At 45.0% G+C, this 16,682-nt stretch overlaps 1 protein-coding gene across 3 annotated transcripts in view; it reads left to right on the forward strand.

Moving 5' to 3' along the window:
- GDA (guanine deaminase) overlaps positions 1-16,682 on the forward strand; it is a 63,911-nt gene that overhangs the window by 21,764 nt on the left and 25,465 nt on the right. For all 3 annotated transcript variants that reach the window (XM_035099885.3, XM_060280055.2, XM_088653352.1), the window contains exons 6-8: positions 2,839-2,866; positions 4,064-4,171; positions 5,765-5,872. In XM_035099885.3, coding sequence (XP_034955776.2) covers positions 2,839-2,866; positions 4,064-4,171; positions 5,765-5,872 — 244 coding nt within the window. The remainder of the gene's footprint in view (positions 1-2,838; positions 2,867-4,063; positions 4,172-5,764; positions 5,873-16,682) is intronic.

Below are 16,682 nucleotides of genomic sequence, written 5' to 3' on the forward strand. Positions count from 1 at the left end.
GGCCAAAGTATTGGAGCCTCAGCTTCAGGATCTGTCCTTCCAGTGAGCACTCAGGGCTGTTTTCCTTAACAATGGATAGGTTTGATCTTCTTGCAGTCCATGGGACTCTCAAGAGTCTCCTCCAGCACCATAATTCAAAAGCATCAATTCTTCAGCAATCAGCCTTCTTTATGGTCCAGCTCTCACTTCCATACATCACTACTGGGAAAACCATAGCTTTAACTATATGGACCTTTGTCGGCAAGGTGATGTCTCTGCTTTTTAAGCTAGTTTGATACAAAAACTTAAAACATTTACATTGTCAAAACATGACCTAATCTGCACAAAGCTATAGAAACTCCTTAAAATACAAATTGAAACATTAGACAATAAAATTTATAAGCTAAAATCAATATTAAATTATTTAATATAAAAAGTAATATTAAATAATACAATATACAATTATGTACAAAGTTTAGTGAGAAAGATACAGCTTGGTGTAGGTAGGGTCAAATAAATTCAACTCCTTTACAGTTACTAGCTATCTTGGCTATATAATTTTTTCTAATTTTCCTGGCGACAGTTGCAAAAAGTGCTACACGCCAGGTCACATACTTATCAATGTCTGCAAGGAGATATAGAATCATTTCAGCAGGATTCTGGCCAGGGGACCTTATCATTATAGGTGTCAAAAACCGTTCTCTTGCTTCAATATATAAGGGGCAGCGCAAGATATAATGTGTAAGGTTTAGGGCATCCCCTAATACAATCACGATCAGTTACTGGTATGCCTCTATGTTTCCCATCTCTATAAACAGAGTTTATTGTATTTAATCATAGCTCTGTAAAAGCTTTCCGGAGTTGTACAAAAGTCAATTCATTGAAGTAAGACATATGTTCATGGGTCTCTCTAAGTTTAAAATATAATGGAGCGTATGTGGATGAATACATGGAATTTAAGTCATTTTTAGTAGCCACTGTCCTTATGGTACGTTTTTTAAAAAAATTCTGAGCATGTAGGGAAAGTTATTTAAGCTTGGTCATTGAGAAATCATATTTGCCCATCAGTTGTGCAGCATGATGTACCCAGTTTTTGATGGGTAATCCATTCACGAGCTCAATCAGGCATTTTTTGGGTAACCTATTGTTGGCCATCTGTTGAACTCGGAACCAGTAGCAGAGGATTCTTTTATCTATTTGGCTCTCTATGCTCAGCATGCGAGTTTCCAGCCTAACTATGGCAGTATCTATCTTATTGTTCATACTTTTGTTTGATTGTTGCTGAAATCTAAGGTGTGATTCCTCCTTGCCCCTATCGCAGCCCCTTGTGCCCAACTGTTCTATTAAAGAAAAAAGAAAAAGGGCAGACTATTATGATAACTGAAAAAAGGAATCATAGGATTGTAGAGTTGGAAGGTACCCCAAGGGCAATCTAGTCCAACCCTCTGCAATGCAGGAATCACAGACAGATAGGGGTCACAGAAAGAACTTCTCTATCGTGTTTAGCTTTATTCTAAAAGTGTTGGATAACCAAAGTTTAAATGCACATTGTTAAACATCTTAGCTGAATCTAGCAATAAAGTGCAGAAGTGTTTTATGTGTATGTTTGAGAGACCCGATACTAATGTACACCAATGGCTCCTTGAAATTTCTTCATGTCTATGCAGGCACTACCATGCACAGGAGCCTGTTCCTAGTGCACACATTTAGGATGACTTTTAGTGGCATCCACTATATCCTGACATGTGGCTGATAAGGAACCTGGTTTCTTACCTGCATCAAGGACTTACAGCTGCTACAACATGTGCGGTACTTGTGTGTGAATCACCCACAGTATCAAAGAAAAACTGCAGCTAATGTTGCTTATTTAGTTAATTAACCTATCTTCATAATCCTTCAAGGAAATTCTCATTTTATCTACATACTTTAAAAGAAAATAAAACTTATTTAAAGGAGATGCAGGGGAGGTAGACAGTATCAGGAAATGAATGAAAAACAGATCTTAAATTAGAGCTTAATTTTTGTGTGGACATAACTATTGTAAATGAAACATCAATTTTGCCATCTAAAAATAAGGCAATAAAAATAGAATTCATTCAGGTTTGTGATACACAGCCAAAATTAAGTTTTTACTTTTTAAAAGAAAAATACTGCCATTGTAGTATATAATCATGTTTTCACTTCATTTCACATGTTATCTATTTAGTTGTCACAGGAAGCATAGTAATGACCACTTGTCTGCTGTTAATTACCAACAGCTTGTGTAGATTTGAGATAAAAATCCTTAGCTGCTGTACATTTGTACAGTCCTATTAACCTCACTGAAAAAGTGATGATTTACTGTGTGATCATATTGTCAAACGATCCATATGAAAATATATTTCTTTTGTACACATAATGGGGTGTACCCTGCATGTGGGGGCTGAATAATGAGGCGAATTGGGTTGATGTGTAATCCACTCTGGAGGGACTCAATGTTTCTGTAAAATTCATCCACTTTGGCTGAAGGGAAAGGGAGTTGTAACCATTTTAAAATACACCATTATAGTGATTGGGGACCACAGAACTTTGTTTTATATAGAGATGCTCATAACCCAGAATACAAATCAAAGCAGAGAGGACACACAGCAATTCAGAAACAGATCAGAACTTTATTAAAATGCACAGATACAAGGTACACCCCTAATACAGAAACACAGAGGGACTGACATGCACAAATATAATGCTATTTTTTTTAATGGTTGTAACTTTCCCTGGGACCTCATATTAAATGATGGATAAATCTAGATTATTATTATTATTATTATTATTATTAATATATTTTATAAGTATTTTAACTTCCTACCCCAATCCTTTCAGGTTTGTTAGAGGAGTACTGGAAAAGAAAGTAAGTGGAATTTCCTTTCCTTTCCCAGAACAGTAACTGGTCATGTTGTACTCCCAGGGCATGCATATTTCTATGTAAATGATAATATGTTTCCCTATGTAAAAGGTTAGACTATATGCTAGGGGTCATTAAAATTTTGTGACGGGGTGAGCTCCCATTGCTCGGTCCCAGCTCCTGCCAACCTAGCAGTTCGAAAGCACGTCAAAGTGAAAGTAGATAAATAGGGACCGCTACAGCGGGAAGGTAAACGGCGTTTCCGTGTGCTGCTCTGGTTCGCCAAAAGTGGTTTAGTCATGCTGGCCACATGACCTGGAAGCTGTACGCCGGCTCCCTTGGCCAATAAAGCGAGATGAGCGCTGCAACCCCAGAGTTGGTCATGACTGGACCTAATGGTCAGAGGTCCCTTTACCTTTACTTTCTTTCTAAGAGGGATAGGAACTTGAAAGAAAGAAAGAAAGAAAGCCAGGGGAACCCTTACAGGTGCCAAGGTACCCACAGACACTGGGCAGTTGATTCTGTCAGATTTCACATCTCACCCTTGAGCTGAACTAGACATGATGGAGGCAGACCCATCTATGTGATCTGTCCCAATCATTTGAAACGGAGAGCGATACAGTGATACCTCAGTTTTTTTATCATCTTCATTGACGAACGTTTTGGAACTTGAACGCCGAAACCCCAGAAGTTAATGCTTCCATTTTCAAATGCGCCTCAGAAGTCAAACAGCTTCTGCTGAGGTACCACTGTGTTTTTCTCATTTTTTTTCCTGTAAATTTGCAGACCACCTTTTGTGCCTTGGTTTTCGAATGTTTCAGAAGTCAAACAGTTTTCTGGAACGGATTACGTTAAAAAACTGAGGTTTCACTCATTGCCATTCCTGGAGCCAGCGGGGTATGTGAAGTCAGAGAGACTGCAAGGAGCTAAGCCATATGTGGATCACGTTCCTTGTAAAGAATGATGGGTTATAGCCTGAATTTGCACATACTGAATACTTTGTGCTTGCTAACTGATGTCACTGTTTAGCTATCTGAAATTGTGGTTTAGCCACAACAGAACAGAAACTGTGTGCCTTGGAAAAAGTAATCTGTACAGGCTCAATTTGTTTCCATTTTTAATAATTTGTCTAAGAAACAAGCTAAGAATAGGTATATTTAACATGCACAAATGTTTATTGCCTATCTTTGACATTTCCACCAGTATCCAAGGGTTCACCCCATAGTAACACCCCGCTTTGGACCATCCTGTACAGAGGAACTGCTTAATAGCCTTGGCAAGCTGGCAAAGATTCATGACCTTCATGTGCAGGTAAGTTTTTTGTCATCATATTTAGTGAAAACTCATCCATGCAGTAATTTCAAATGACATCTTTTTGGGCTATCCCCCCCCCAAAGAAAAAGCTTAATAACTTTTGTGTTCATATTTTTACTTCTTGAAATATGGCAACCCTACTGTAGCTTAGGAAACACCAACTCTGTTTAGGCCACCAGCCCTGACCTGATGTTAGGCCCTGCGGTCATGATATATACGGTACATGGGAAATGGAAAACCCAGTGCAATTTTTTTCATGCTCATGCTCACACTGAGTAATCCTTCTTATGGCAAGAGATCTGCCCAGGGGAGTTGAAGAGTTAGCTGTCTAAGAAGGCTTAGTTTTTGCTCCACATGTGCACAAACTTTAGATCAGGAAACAGCAAGCTTTGTATTTAGAATATTTTGAATGTAATTTCCATGAGACTGTCCCTTACAATGTCCTTCATTTGTCTGACTGTAGAATCAAATGTACTTAAATAGGAATGGGAGCCATGTGATAACTATTTCATTATATAATAAAAGTGCAGTGTGGTTAATTATTACTGGGGGCTCAATCTGGCTTTTTGTGGGGAACTTTTGCCAGCACTCTGAACAGTAATACATTGTGCTAGGAAAATAGGTTTTGTTTGCACACCTATTGCAATTTGTAATGCTGTGTGAAATGTGGTTTTTCAGGTGTCACAGACCTAATGATTAGTGTCCATGACATCATTTGTAATGATAAACACACACTTCCCATCCATTCCAACCCCATTTTATGAATATTTGAACCATTTTAGGGGATATGCATACTCCACAGAGTCCTTCCAAATGGAACAAAAGCTGCAGTTTTCTGCATGCTGTATTTGTGAGCAAGAGTGGCTTGTCTGGTGGGATGGAGCCACAGTTGCTGCTGCTTACCAAGTCAGGAAAAGGTGAGGCAGTAGCAAGTTAAGGGCTGCACAAATGCACTGACAGGAGTGCCAGATGGGATCCTGCTACAGATGCAATCCACGCAGACCTGATCTCTGTTGTGGTCAGTAAGCAGGAGAATGTTGCCACACTTCTGCCCTACTGGACGAGCCACTCCTGTCTGTGAGTAAGGCCTATTGAACACAGTGGAACTTACTTATGAGTATGCATGCACAAAATAGCACTGAAAACAAATCAAGAAGTGCTGAAAGCCAGCAATGCTAGTTCCTTCTTCCCTCTTTCCCGCCTTCCCAAATAACCTATCACTATTTTGTGAGCCTTTGACCTCTTCCCCCCTCCTTGATATTTTTTCCAAGGCTATGTGTTCCTGCCACCACACAAATCTCTCTCTAATGAGCCTCTATCTATATAGAGACACAGATACTTATATAGCTCTGTAATATATGCAGTGTGTCATTTCCTTGCAAGCTGGCTACTCCCTTGACTAGAATATCTTTATGTTTTCACCTGGGAAGATAATATGGAAGAAGGTATTCATAATTAACAGTGATGTGCTCTGTAGAATCAAAGCCATTACACACTTGTTTGGAGTGGGGAGTTATGGTGTCTTTTTGTTCAAGCTTACTATATCTTGAAATGCTGACCATTGTCTTTGAACCCCATTTCTCCTTACAGAGTCACATAAGTGAGAGTGAAGGAGAAATGAAACTCGTAGAAAAACTATTCCCTACTTATCAAAACTATACAGAGTTATATGATAAAAACAATCTTCTTACAAACAAGGTAGAGTGTTTTTACAGAATACTTAGATATGTTATTGGGGAAGATGCATTTGGTGGCGTCTGTGAGCAGACAGAGTCCTGGCTCTCTTATGGCTGCTGCTGCTGCCGCCACCCTCCATTGCGGTGACCAAGTGCTTGCCCCTGCTGCCATGCCCCAATGCCCTAAGTGCCAGAAGGAGATCTACTTTGGGAAGGGAAGCCCGCTGTCAGGGCGCTTGGCTCCTGCTCCGGGGTCCGCCCGCTCCAGCACCAGGAGGCTCTCTTCCCTGGGATCAGGGCCGCAGGCAGCCCTTCTCCCCCTCACCCCCCCCCCAATTGGTGGGCAGCGTTGAGGCGGGAACCAGGTTTGTGAGGAGAGAGAGAGAGGGAAGCAGTAGTGAAGGGGGGGGGCACAAGGTCTCTCAGAGGTGAGAGACAGAGAAAGGCATGTGTGCTCCCTTGCTCAAGGTTGGGCAATGTGAGGAGGTGTTCGATGTGTCTCCTCAGCATGGCCACTGGACTCGCCCTGCGCCTCCGCTACCCAGCTTCCCTCTCTCCCCACTGGCTCTCCTCCACCAGCTGCCTGGGCGAGACCTGGGAGGAGGGTGGCAGCGGCGGCAGGGTATCGGGTGTGTGGGTTAAGGAGAAGAGTTTGAGGCACCTCTGTCATGGGCGTACCCAGGAACAAAACTAGGGGGGCAAGGGGAGGGGCCAAGGCACGGAAGGGGAGGGGCCACAAAGTGGGCGGGAATGGCGAACTCGCGCTCCACCGGGCTGTGCCCCTCCCTAGAAGCAGGGCTGGTGGGCGGAGGCGGAGCCCAGCCCAGCGGAGCACGAGTTCAGCGTTCCCGCCCGCCGCGCCGCGCTCTCTGGTTCCCCGCCGCGCTTGGCCTTGCCAGAGGGCGCGCCGGGGAGCTGGAGGGAGGGCGCAGCGCGGCGGGCGGGAACGGCGAACTCGCGCTCCGCTGGGCTGTGCCCCTCCCTAGAAGCAGGGCTGGTGGGCGGAGGCGGAGCCCAGCCCAGCGGAGCGCGGGTTTGGCATTCCCGCCCACCGCACCGCACTCCCTGGTTCCCCGCCACGCTTGGCCTTGCCTGAGGGCGCGCCGGGGAGCTGGAGGGAGGGTTGCTTTGGTCACAATGCACAATAACATAGCCTGAGGCCCCTTATGGGGTGGTGGTGGTGGTGGGGAGTCACGAAGCATAATGGACACTGGCTGCTTGGAGGAGTGCTTACAACAGTGTGTGTCTCCTCTTTTTTGCTCTTTAAAATAAGGCAACCCTAGCAAATTCCCACAGATTAAAAAGTGGAGGAACACAAACAAACAAACATGTCTGCATTTGAATTAAAGCAGTGTGAATCCCCAGACAGTTTTCTTTGTGATTGTTTCCCCACAGAAGCACTCTGAAATTATAAACTTGACTTTGAGACAAACTTAGGTTTTTCAATTATACATGTGAGGGAGATTTTTCAAAGACACGCAAGGCATTTTCAGTTGCCTCTGAAAATCTTCAGGGAATATGTCTCATTTGTCTTTGAAATTCTCCCTTTGGATATGAAGATTTGCATAGCATTTTATTATCTGAATTAATGTCAATTACCAGATTGTATACACAGCATTAATCAATAATTAATGAGATTCAAATTTAAGCACAATGCTTCTAAATAGTCTCATTAATGATGAGGGTTTACTACCAAGAGTTTAAAGGTTTGCATATGGCAGGGCCCTGCTGTTTTCTTTGATTATCTGAGAAACAAGCATTACTTTCTATTATAAAGAATAACCTTCATTCAAGGTAGCATTAAACAACCACAACAAAAGCCCAATAGACTCAATTTCACTACTTTTCATTCATATTTTAGTTGTTTGGATAAAATTTACTGGGGTATATGGCAGTTTACCCTGGTCATTTAAGAGGTCAGGAAAAGAAATATGAATGGTATGAACAACACATAACAGCCCATGGAAGTAGCTGTTGTGGCACATGATAACCTTTGTAAACACAGGATTTGCACCATTCCTAATTGTGTGAAGGATAATATGTTAAGTTGTGGGTAAGCATTGCAGACGACACAGCAATCTCTCCAAAGTAGCTCTTTATTTGGAAGCTGGAACAGAACTGAACTGCATTGCCGAGTTGGCCTGCTTTTATAGAGGCAGGCTCAAACAATGTATCAAACATAATTCAAAGTTCCCTCCTAAAGTTCCCTCCTAAAACAACTGTCAAGGACCTGAGGACCTGAGGGAAAACTATATACCCTAATACATAACACCCCTCCCCACCGAGAAAAGGCATTAGATACATTCGTAATGGTTTCAATTAGGTACAAGAGCATAACAGTTTCAAGGTACATAGCTTCTATTTACAATGCAACGTTTCAAATACAGTTACTGACATAGTCCCATAAGTAGGATGGCTGCTTGGTGACCCTGGTGGAACGCCGAGGGCCAGTACCAGTGTCCAGGGGGTTGGCCGATTCCTGCTGAGACTGTGGCACCACCGATGTTGGTGGTGAGTCCAAGTTTCCTGTCTACGTGACTGCCAAAGGAACCGCCATGTGCGGACTTGGTGGATGGTCAGGCACAGCAGTGGCTCTAGACTCTGGGGGCCCCTGCTGAACCTCTGACGTGGCTTGGCTAGGATCCATGTCCGCAGCTTGTGAGGGAAGTGCAGATTGAGCCTCACCTTCTGTTAGAGCTGGCTTCTTAGTGGAGTGTGGGCTGCTGGCCTTGTGGATCTCCTGGGCAGAGAGTTCAGGAGCTTCTGCGGCTGCGGCCTCCTCCATGGCCTTCTGTAGCGTGAGGTCTGGCTTGGCGAGGAGGCGCTGCTACAGACGGATGTCCCGGATTCCGCAGACGACTCGATCCATCAGGGCGTCGTCAAGGTCCCGGAACTCACAATGTAGGGTGGTCTTCCTGAGAGCAGCAATGTAATTGCTGATGGACTCCCCCTCGGCCTGGTTCCTGTGGTAGAAGGCGTGGTGGGCAGCAATTTTAGACGGCTTGGGCGCGTAGTGGGTACAGAGCTTCTCTTGGAGCGTGTCCCGTGATTCAGAGGCTGGTGCGAACGGCGGTAGAGGCACGAATGAAGCCATGATTCTGATGCCGACGTGGAGGGCGATGGATGGAACACAGTGCTCTAGCCGGAACGGTCAGCTCTGAATTGGTTCTGCTCAGTGATTCAGCTCAGTGATTTCGCTCATTGCATGTCCGATTCTGGCTGTGCTCTGCTGTTCTTCAATCCCATCCGCCAGTGTTAAGTTGTGGGTAAGCATAGCAGACGACACAGCAATCTCTCCAAAGCAGCTCTTTATTTGGAAGCTAGAACAGAACTGAACTGCATTGCCGAGCTGGCCTGCTTTTATAGAGGCTGGCTCAAACAATGTATCAAACATAATTCAAAGTTCCCTCCTAAAACAACTGTCAAGGACCTGAGGACCTGAGGGAAAACTATATACACTAATACATAACATAATACATCTTATTTGGCTCTCTTGAAGAGAGCAAATGAGCTAATAATAATAATAATAATTGTTGTTGTTTAGTCGTTTAGTCGTGTCCGACTCTTCGTGACCCCATGGACCATAGCACGCCAGGCACTCCTGTCTTGCACTGCCTCCCGCAGTTTGGTCAAACTCATGTTTGTAGCTTCGAGAACACTGTCCTATCTCGTCCTCTGTCGTCCCCTTCTCCTTGTGCCCTCAATCTTTCCCAACATCAGGGTCTTTTCCAGGGAGTCTTCTCTTCTCATGAGCTGGCCAAAGTATTGGAGCCTCAGCTTCACGATCTGTCCTTCCAGTGAGCACTCAGGGCTGATTTCCTTAAGAATGGATAAGTTTGATCTTCTTGCAGTCCATGGGACTCTCAAGAGTCTCCTCCAGCACCATAATTCAAAAGCATCAATTCTTCGGCGATCAGCCTTCTTTATGGTCCAGCTCTCACTTCCACACATCACTACTGGGAAAACCATAGCTTTAACTATACGGACCTGTAGGCAAGGTGATGTGACGGGTATAGGACTCCTTTGAGTTGTTTATGACTCAATTAGGAGCCACTGATTATCGCCCGGCGCGCTTCCTCTAGCGCTTCTCTGCTTCCGTAGATCCGGGCTGGCAGTAAAACACACACAGCAGAGTTCTTCTTCTTCTCACACAGCGAAAGCTTGTATAGCCGTTGGATAAAAAGCCTCTTAAGAACACACAGAGTCCAAAGTGTTCTAATAACTACTTAAGTTTATTCTAGAGAGAAAATAACAAACAACCTGGTGAGAGCGCAGACATCTTGCGACCGTCTCCCAGGCAGAAACGAAACCAACTGAAACATACAGAAACACTTCTGGCACATTCTGTAACATGATATTCCTCAGTGGTCAGGTGCTATACAGAACACAGTTAACTCTTTGGTTACTTGTTACTCCTCACACCCCCTCTCACCTGAACACTGGGGATAGCGGGTATCCAAACTTACCCCAAAACCAACCCTTCACAGAATTCCCCATGCCGTTGGAAACTCAAGGGTTTTGTGAACCCATCTGCTAGGTTCTCTTGGCTTGGACAATACCTCAACTTTACCAAGCCTACCTGTATGCTCTGACATACGTTTCGGAAGCGGATGTCTAAGTGTTTGGTTCTGGCCTTGAACTGTCCAGACTCCGCCAGTCTCAAAGATGGTTGATTGTCGCCCCAAACAGTGATGGGCTGGCTACAATCACCCCAGATTTCCTTGACCAAACATCTGTAGTACTCCAATTCAGTGCATGTCGCAGACAACGCACAGAATTCGGCTTCCGTGGAAGACATTGCTATTAGGCTTTGCCTGCGCGACCGCCAACCAATCAGGGCATTTCCAAACTTGACTACCAAACCAGTCACTGACTTCCTGTCCTCCTGATTGGCCCAATCAGCATCTGCAAAACAAGTGAGTTGCGGCTCACCTTGCGCTGACATTTCCAAACAATACTCTTTGGTCTCCTGCAAATACCTAAGCACTCTCTTAATGCCATTCCAAGCATGCACGCTAGGTTTCGATGCTTCTCTACTGAGCAAATTGACTGCAAAAGCAATATCTGGTCTGCTCCATTGTGACAAATACAACAGACTCCCTAGCGCTGACTGAAACACTTCAGGACTCTCAAACGCTACTTTGTCCTTCACTTGTGACTCTTTCACAAAATTTGTCTCCATTGGTGTTCTGACCCCTTTACAGTCAGACATTCTGAACTTCTCAAGCAAATGTTCAATCTTGCCTTTCTGACTGAGCAAAAAACTTCCATCCTCAGTTCTGTCTATCTGCACACCTAGATAAACATTCACTGCACCTAGATTCTTGAGTTTGAACCTCTTGCCTAGCTCTTTTGCAAACTTCTGCACTTGCATCTGGCTCTTTGCTAAGCAAATCAAGTCATCAACATAGACAAGCAACAGTTCTTGCTGTTCTCCTTCACCTCTGAGATACAGACAACTGTCAGCTAGACTCTTCCTGAAACCTAGGCTCTTCAAAACAGAATCAAGACATGAATTCCAATTTTTAGCGGATTGCTTCAGACCGTAGATCGACTTGTGCAGCTTCCACACCTGACCTGGCACGTCACTCTCAAACCCTGGAGGAGGCAACATGTACAACTCCTCCTGGAGGTCAGAGTTCAAATAAGCGGTGTCCACATCAAAGTGGTTGACCACTAGGCCTCTCTGCGCTGCAGTCGCTAAAAGCATCCTGAAAGATTCCGCTCTCGAAGTCGGACTAAAGACATCTGTGTAGTGGATTCCTTTCTTCTGAGTAAAACCTCTAGCCACTAATCTAGCCTTGTACTGAGGCTCTCCAGTCACTGTGGGTTTCAGCCTGTAGACCCACCTACAACTGACTGCTTTCTTGCCTTCTGGCAACTGTGTTAGGCTATACACACCAAGAGATTGCATGGAGTTCAACTCTTTCTCCATTGCAACTTTCCACTTACTAGCTTCCTCCACTGACAACTGTTGCACCTCTTCAAAGCTTTCAGGCTCACACACTGCTAGGTTCGCCCATACACTGACAGCTGAAAACCTTTCAGGTGGTTTACCTTTCGTGGTGCGTTTTGAACGCCTTGGTCCCACATCCTCCCCCTCTAAATCCGAACTGCTTGTCTCTGACTGTGGCTCTCTCGGACTAGCAGCACTGTCAAGAGACTTACTACGCTTTGCAGCCCCCTCTGGGCTTGCTTTGGGTGAAGTGGGTGACCTACCACGTTTGCTGTACTTCCCAGGCTTGACCTGGGGTGAAGTCGGTGCGCTTCTGACTACTTGCTTCACTTCCCTAGGAGCTACACCACTTGGACCAGCTGCCTGACCTGGATCTGGTCCTGCAGCACCTGGAACTCCAGCATCAGCCAACTGAGTTTCCTCTTCCTGGTCAAAACCTGAAGACCAGTCAAGAAGAACTTCGGGGTTAGCATGAATGCGTCTCCAGCCCTCTTGTTCACAGAACGTAGCACTCCTGCTAATGTGAACGCGGGTTTGGTCCCCCTCTGCTGGTACAAACCTCCAAGCCTTTGAGTTTGGTTCGTAACCACAGAAGATCATTTTTCTGGATCTTGATCCTCCCTTTCTGCGCTTCTGCTTTGGAATTAGAACCCAAGCCTCACACCCAAAAGTTCTGAAATAGTGCACCTTCGGAACTTTGCCATACAACATGTAGTAGGGTGTGTTGTCCACAACTGAATTAAAAGCGCGGTTTGAACAATAATTCACAAATTTATAGCATTCTCCCCAAAACTTCTGGGGTAGTCCTGCATCAAACAACGTTGCCTCTACCAGTTCAGACAGCATTCTAAATTTCCTTTCAGCTAAACCATTCTCCTGTGGACTAAAAGGAGCGGTTTTCCTGTGCCTAATTCCCTTGCTGCGGAAAAACCCTTGTAGTTCTGCACTCAAAAACTCTCCCGCCCTGTCACTCTGAAAACACTGGACAGTGACGGAGAACTGTAGTTCTACCTCGGCTACCCACTCCTGTATCACTCTGGCAGCCTCCCCCTTCTCTTTCAGTGTTATGACCCAAGAAAAATGGCTGAAATCATCCAGAAGACACAAAACATATTTTGAACCACCTAAACTTAACGTTGACATAGGCCCAGAAATATCCATGTGCACTAACTGAAATGGTTTTGTGCTCTTCCTCTCAGACCTAGGATAAGAGCATCTCTTCGTCTTCGCTTTCGCACATGCGCGGCATTGCAGGTGTTTTTGACATGGCTTGAACCTGCAACCTTTGACAAAATCAGGGGCTTTTTTCACATAAGGAAAAGACATGTGACAATATTTTCTGTGCCAAGCATGAATACAATCCTTATGGATAGCGCCCTCTGTGCCCTTTGGGGTATTGGCACTTTTAGCCTGAGCATCACCAGTGTTACTTCCACCTGCTTGCCCCCTCCCATCTAGGACAAACAGACCATCAGACCCAACAGTAACGCTTACCAGCTCAGCCCCATCTCTGGCAATTTTGCAAACACCATTGGCAAAACTTATTTCAAAGCCCTCACGCAATAAGCAAGACACACTTAAAAGACCATTCTCCATGCCTGGTACAACATAAACATCAAGGTTAGTGTCTAAGCATTGCATATAAAAAACACCCTTGCTTTTAATTGTTCCAGAAGAACCATCAGCAAGATGCAGGCTTTTTTCATCTTCAAGTGGCCTGCAGTTCAGGATCTGTCCTGAAGGCGGTACAAGATGATGGGTGCTGCCTGAGTCGATAATAAAAGTGAAACTGTCCTGTCCTCTGTTTCGAACCGTTGCTAAGGCAGCAGAAAGATGGCTGACAGGCTTATCTGGAGTTTCCCCACATCCTCTGCCTCGGCGCTGCTGGCTGGTCCCACGACCACGTCCGCTGGGTTGCCTGCCACCTGGCTGAGTGACCTTGGCTGCTTCCGGAGCTGGGCAAAATCTCGCTACGTGCCCAGGCTGCTGGCACCGATAACAAAGCCTTGTTGCGCACGCACTCACAGTGGATTCCTCAGTGCTTTTTACTGCACCCCCACTGGCTTCTCTGCGCCCACGGCCCCCCTTCTCAGCCGATTCTTTCTGGCGTCTCAGTTCCTCATCCGCCAAACGCCCAGAAACGTAAGCAATCGTGAGTTCAGCTTCAGGCATTGTCTCAAATGTTAAACACAAATGTTCATAGGCGTTTCCCAAACTAGACAGCAAAATATAAACTTTTTCCTTCTCTTTGAACACAATCTCATGCCGCTGCAGCTTATGGAATGCATCAATCACATTGGCAATGTGCTCCTTAATGGGTTGCCCTGGTCTCAGTCTCAACTCAAAGAGATGCCTCATAGCATGCAGCTTAGCTCCAGCTGTTTTTCTCTGATGGACCCTTTCCAAACTGTCCCAGGCTTGCTTGGCATTTTCAGCATTTTGCACATAGGGCAGTTGCGTAGCATCACAGCTCATGGCAATGGCACATAGAGCCTTATTGTCTTTCCTGGTTTCTGCTGCAAACCTCTGTGCTTCAGCTGCTGAATTATCAGCGACAGGGGTTGGAGGATTTAACACACAAGTCCATAAATCCTTTCCCAGCAACCACATTCTGGCCCTTTCTCTCCACTCTGCATAGTTGTCGCCATTCAACCTCTGGAACGGCACGACAAATGACTCCTGTAGCTGCTCCGCCATCTTGTCCACCCCCGGGCTCCGTGTCCGTGTACTCACTCAGAATAGCTGACGTTGCTCCTCCGGGTAGACTGCGGATCCCAGCTTTCTGGTCCAGGGTCTTTCTGCTAGCGAGTGCATCTGTTGATTGCCGACTGCAAAACAACAGGTTTCTCCCAGCTAGCTCTTTACACCGGCTTTCTCCACGGCTTTTACAGCTGCAATCACCTTTAATTGCTTTGGTGATTGATTAGGTTCTATGACCCATAACCTGTGACGGGTATAGGACTCCTTTGAGTTGTTTATGACTCAATTAGGAGCCACTGATTATCGCCCGGCGCGCTTCCTCTAGCGCTTCTCTGCTTCCGTAGATCCGGGCTGGCAGTAAAACACACACAGCAGAGTTCTTCTTCTTCTCACACAGCGAAAGCTTGTATAGCCGTTGGATAAAAAGCCTCTTAAGAACACACAGAGTCCAAAGTGTTCTAATAACTACTTAAGTTTATTCTAGAGAGAAAATAACAAACAACCTGGTGAGAGCGCAGACATCTTGCGACCGTCTCCCAGGCAGAAACGAAACCAACTGAAACATACAGAAACACTTCTGGCACATTCTGTAACATGATATTCCTCAGTGGTCAGGTGCTATACAGAACACAGTGCTATACAGAACACAGTGCTATACAGAACCACTCTTTGGTTACTTGTTACTCCTCACAGGTGATGTCTCTGCTTTTTAAGATGCTGTCTAGGTTTGTCATTGCTTTTCTCCCAAGAAGCAGGCGTCTTTTAATTTCGTGACTGCTGTCACCATCTGCAGTGATCAACGAGCCCAAGAAAGTAAAATCTCTCACTACCTCCATTTCTTCCCCTTCTATTTGCCAGGAGGTGATGGGAACAGTGGCCATGATCTTGGTTTTTTTGATGTTGAGCTTCAGACCATATTTTGCGCTCTCCTCTTTCACCCTCATTAAAAGGTTCTTTAATTCCTCCTCGCTTTCTGCCATCAAGGTTGTGTCATCTGCATACCTGAGGTTGTTGATATTTCTTCCGGCAATCTTAATTCCGGCTTGGGATTCATCCAGTCCAGCCTTTCACATGATGAATTCTGCATATACCATAAGTTAAATAAGCAGGGAGACAATATACAACCTTGTCGTACTCCTTTCCCAATTTTGAACCAATCAGTTGTTCCATATCCAGTTCTAACTGTAGCTTCTTACCCCACGTAGAGATTTCTAAGGAGACAGATGAGGTGATCAGGCACTCCCATTTCTTTAAGAACTTGCCATAGTTTGCTGTGGTCGACACAGTCAAAGGCTTTTGCATAGTCAATGAAGCAGAAGTAGACGTTTTTCTGGAACTCTCTAGCTTTCTCCATAATCCAGCGCATGTTTGCTATTTGGTCTCTGGTTCCTCTGCCCCTTCGAAATCCAGCTTGCACTTCTGGGAGTTCTCGGTCCACATACTGCCTGAGCCTGCCTTGTAGAATTTTAAGCATAACCCTGCTAGCGTGTGAAATGAGTGCAATTGTGCGCTAGTTGGAGCATTCTTTGGCACTGCCCTTCTTTGGAATTGGGATGTAGACTGATCTTCTCCAATCCTCTGGCCATTGCTGAGTTTTCCAAACTTGCTGGCATATTGGGTGTAGCACCTTAACAGCATCATCTTTTAAAATTTTAAATAGTTCAGCTGGAATATCATCACTTCCACTGGCCTTGTTATTAGCAGTGCTTTCTAAGGCCCATTTGACTTCACTCTCCAAGATGTCTGGCTCAAGGTCAGCAACCACACTATCTGGGGTGTACGAGACCTCCATATCTTTCTGGTATAATTCCTCTGTGTATTCTTGCCACCTCTTCTTGATGTCTTCTGCTTCTGTTAGGTCCTTACCACTTTTGTCCTTTATTATGGTAATCTTTGTACGAAATGTTCCTTTCATATCTCCAATTTTCTTGAACAGATCTCTGGTTTTCCCCATTCTGTTGTTTTCCTCTATTTCTTTGCATTGCTTGTTTAAAAAGGCCCTCTTGTCTCTCCTTGCTGTTTTTTGGAAATCTGCATTCAGTTTCCTGTATCTTTCCCTATCTCCCTTGCATTTTGCTTGCCTCCTCTCCCCCGCTATATGTAAGGCCTCGTTGGACTGCCATTTTGCTTTCTTGCATTTCCTTCTCCTTGGGATGGTTTTCGTTGCTGCCTCCTG

Source organism: Zootoca vivipara, chromosome 10, assembly GCF_965207765.1.
Source record: "Zootoca vivipara chromosome 10, rZooViv2.hap1.1, whole genome shotgun sequence".
Taxonomy (NCBI): Eukaryota; Metazoa; Chordata; class Lepidosauria; order Squamata; family Lacertidae; genus Zootoca; species Zootoca vivipara.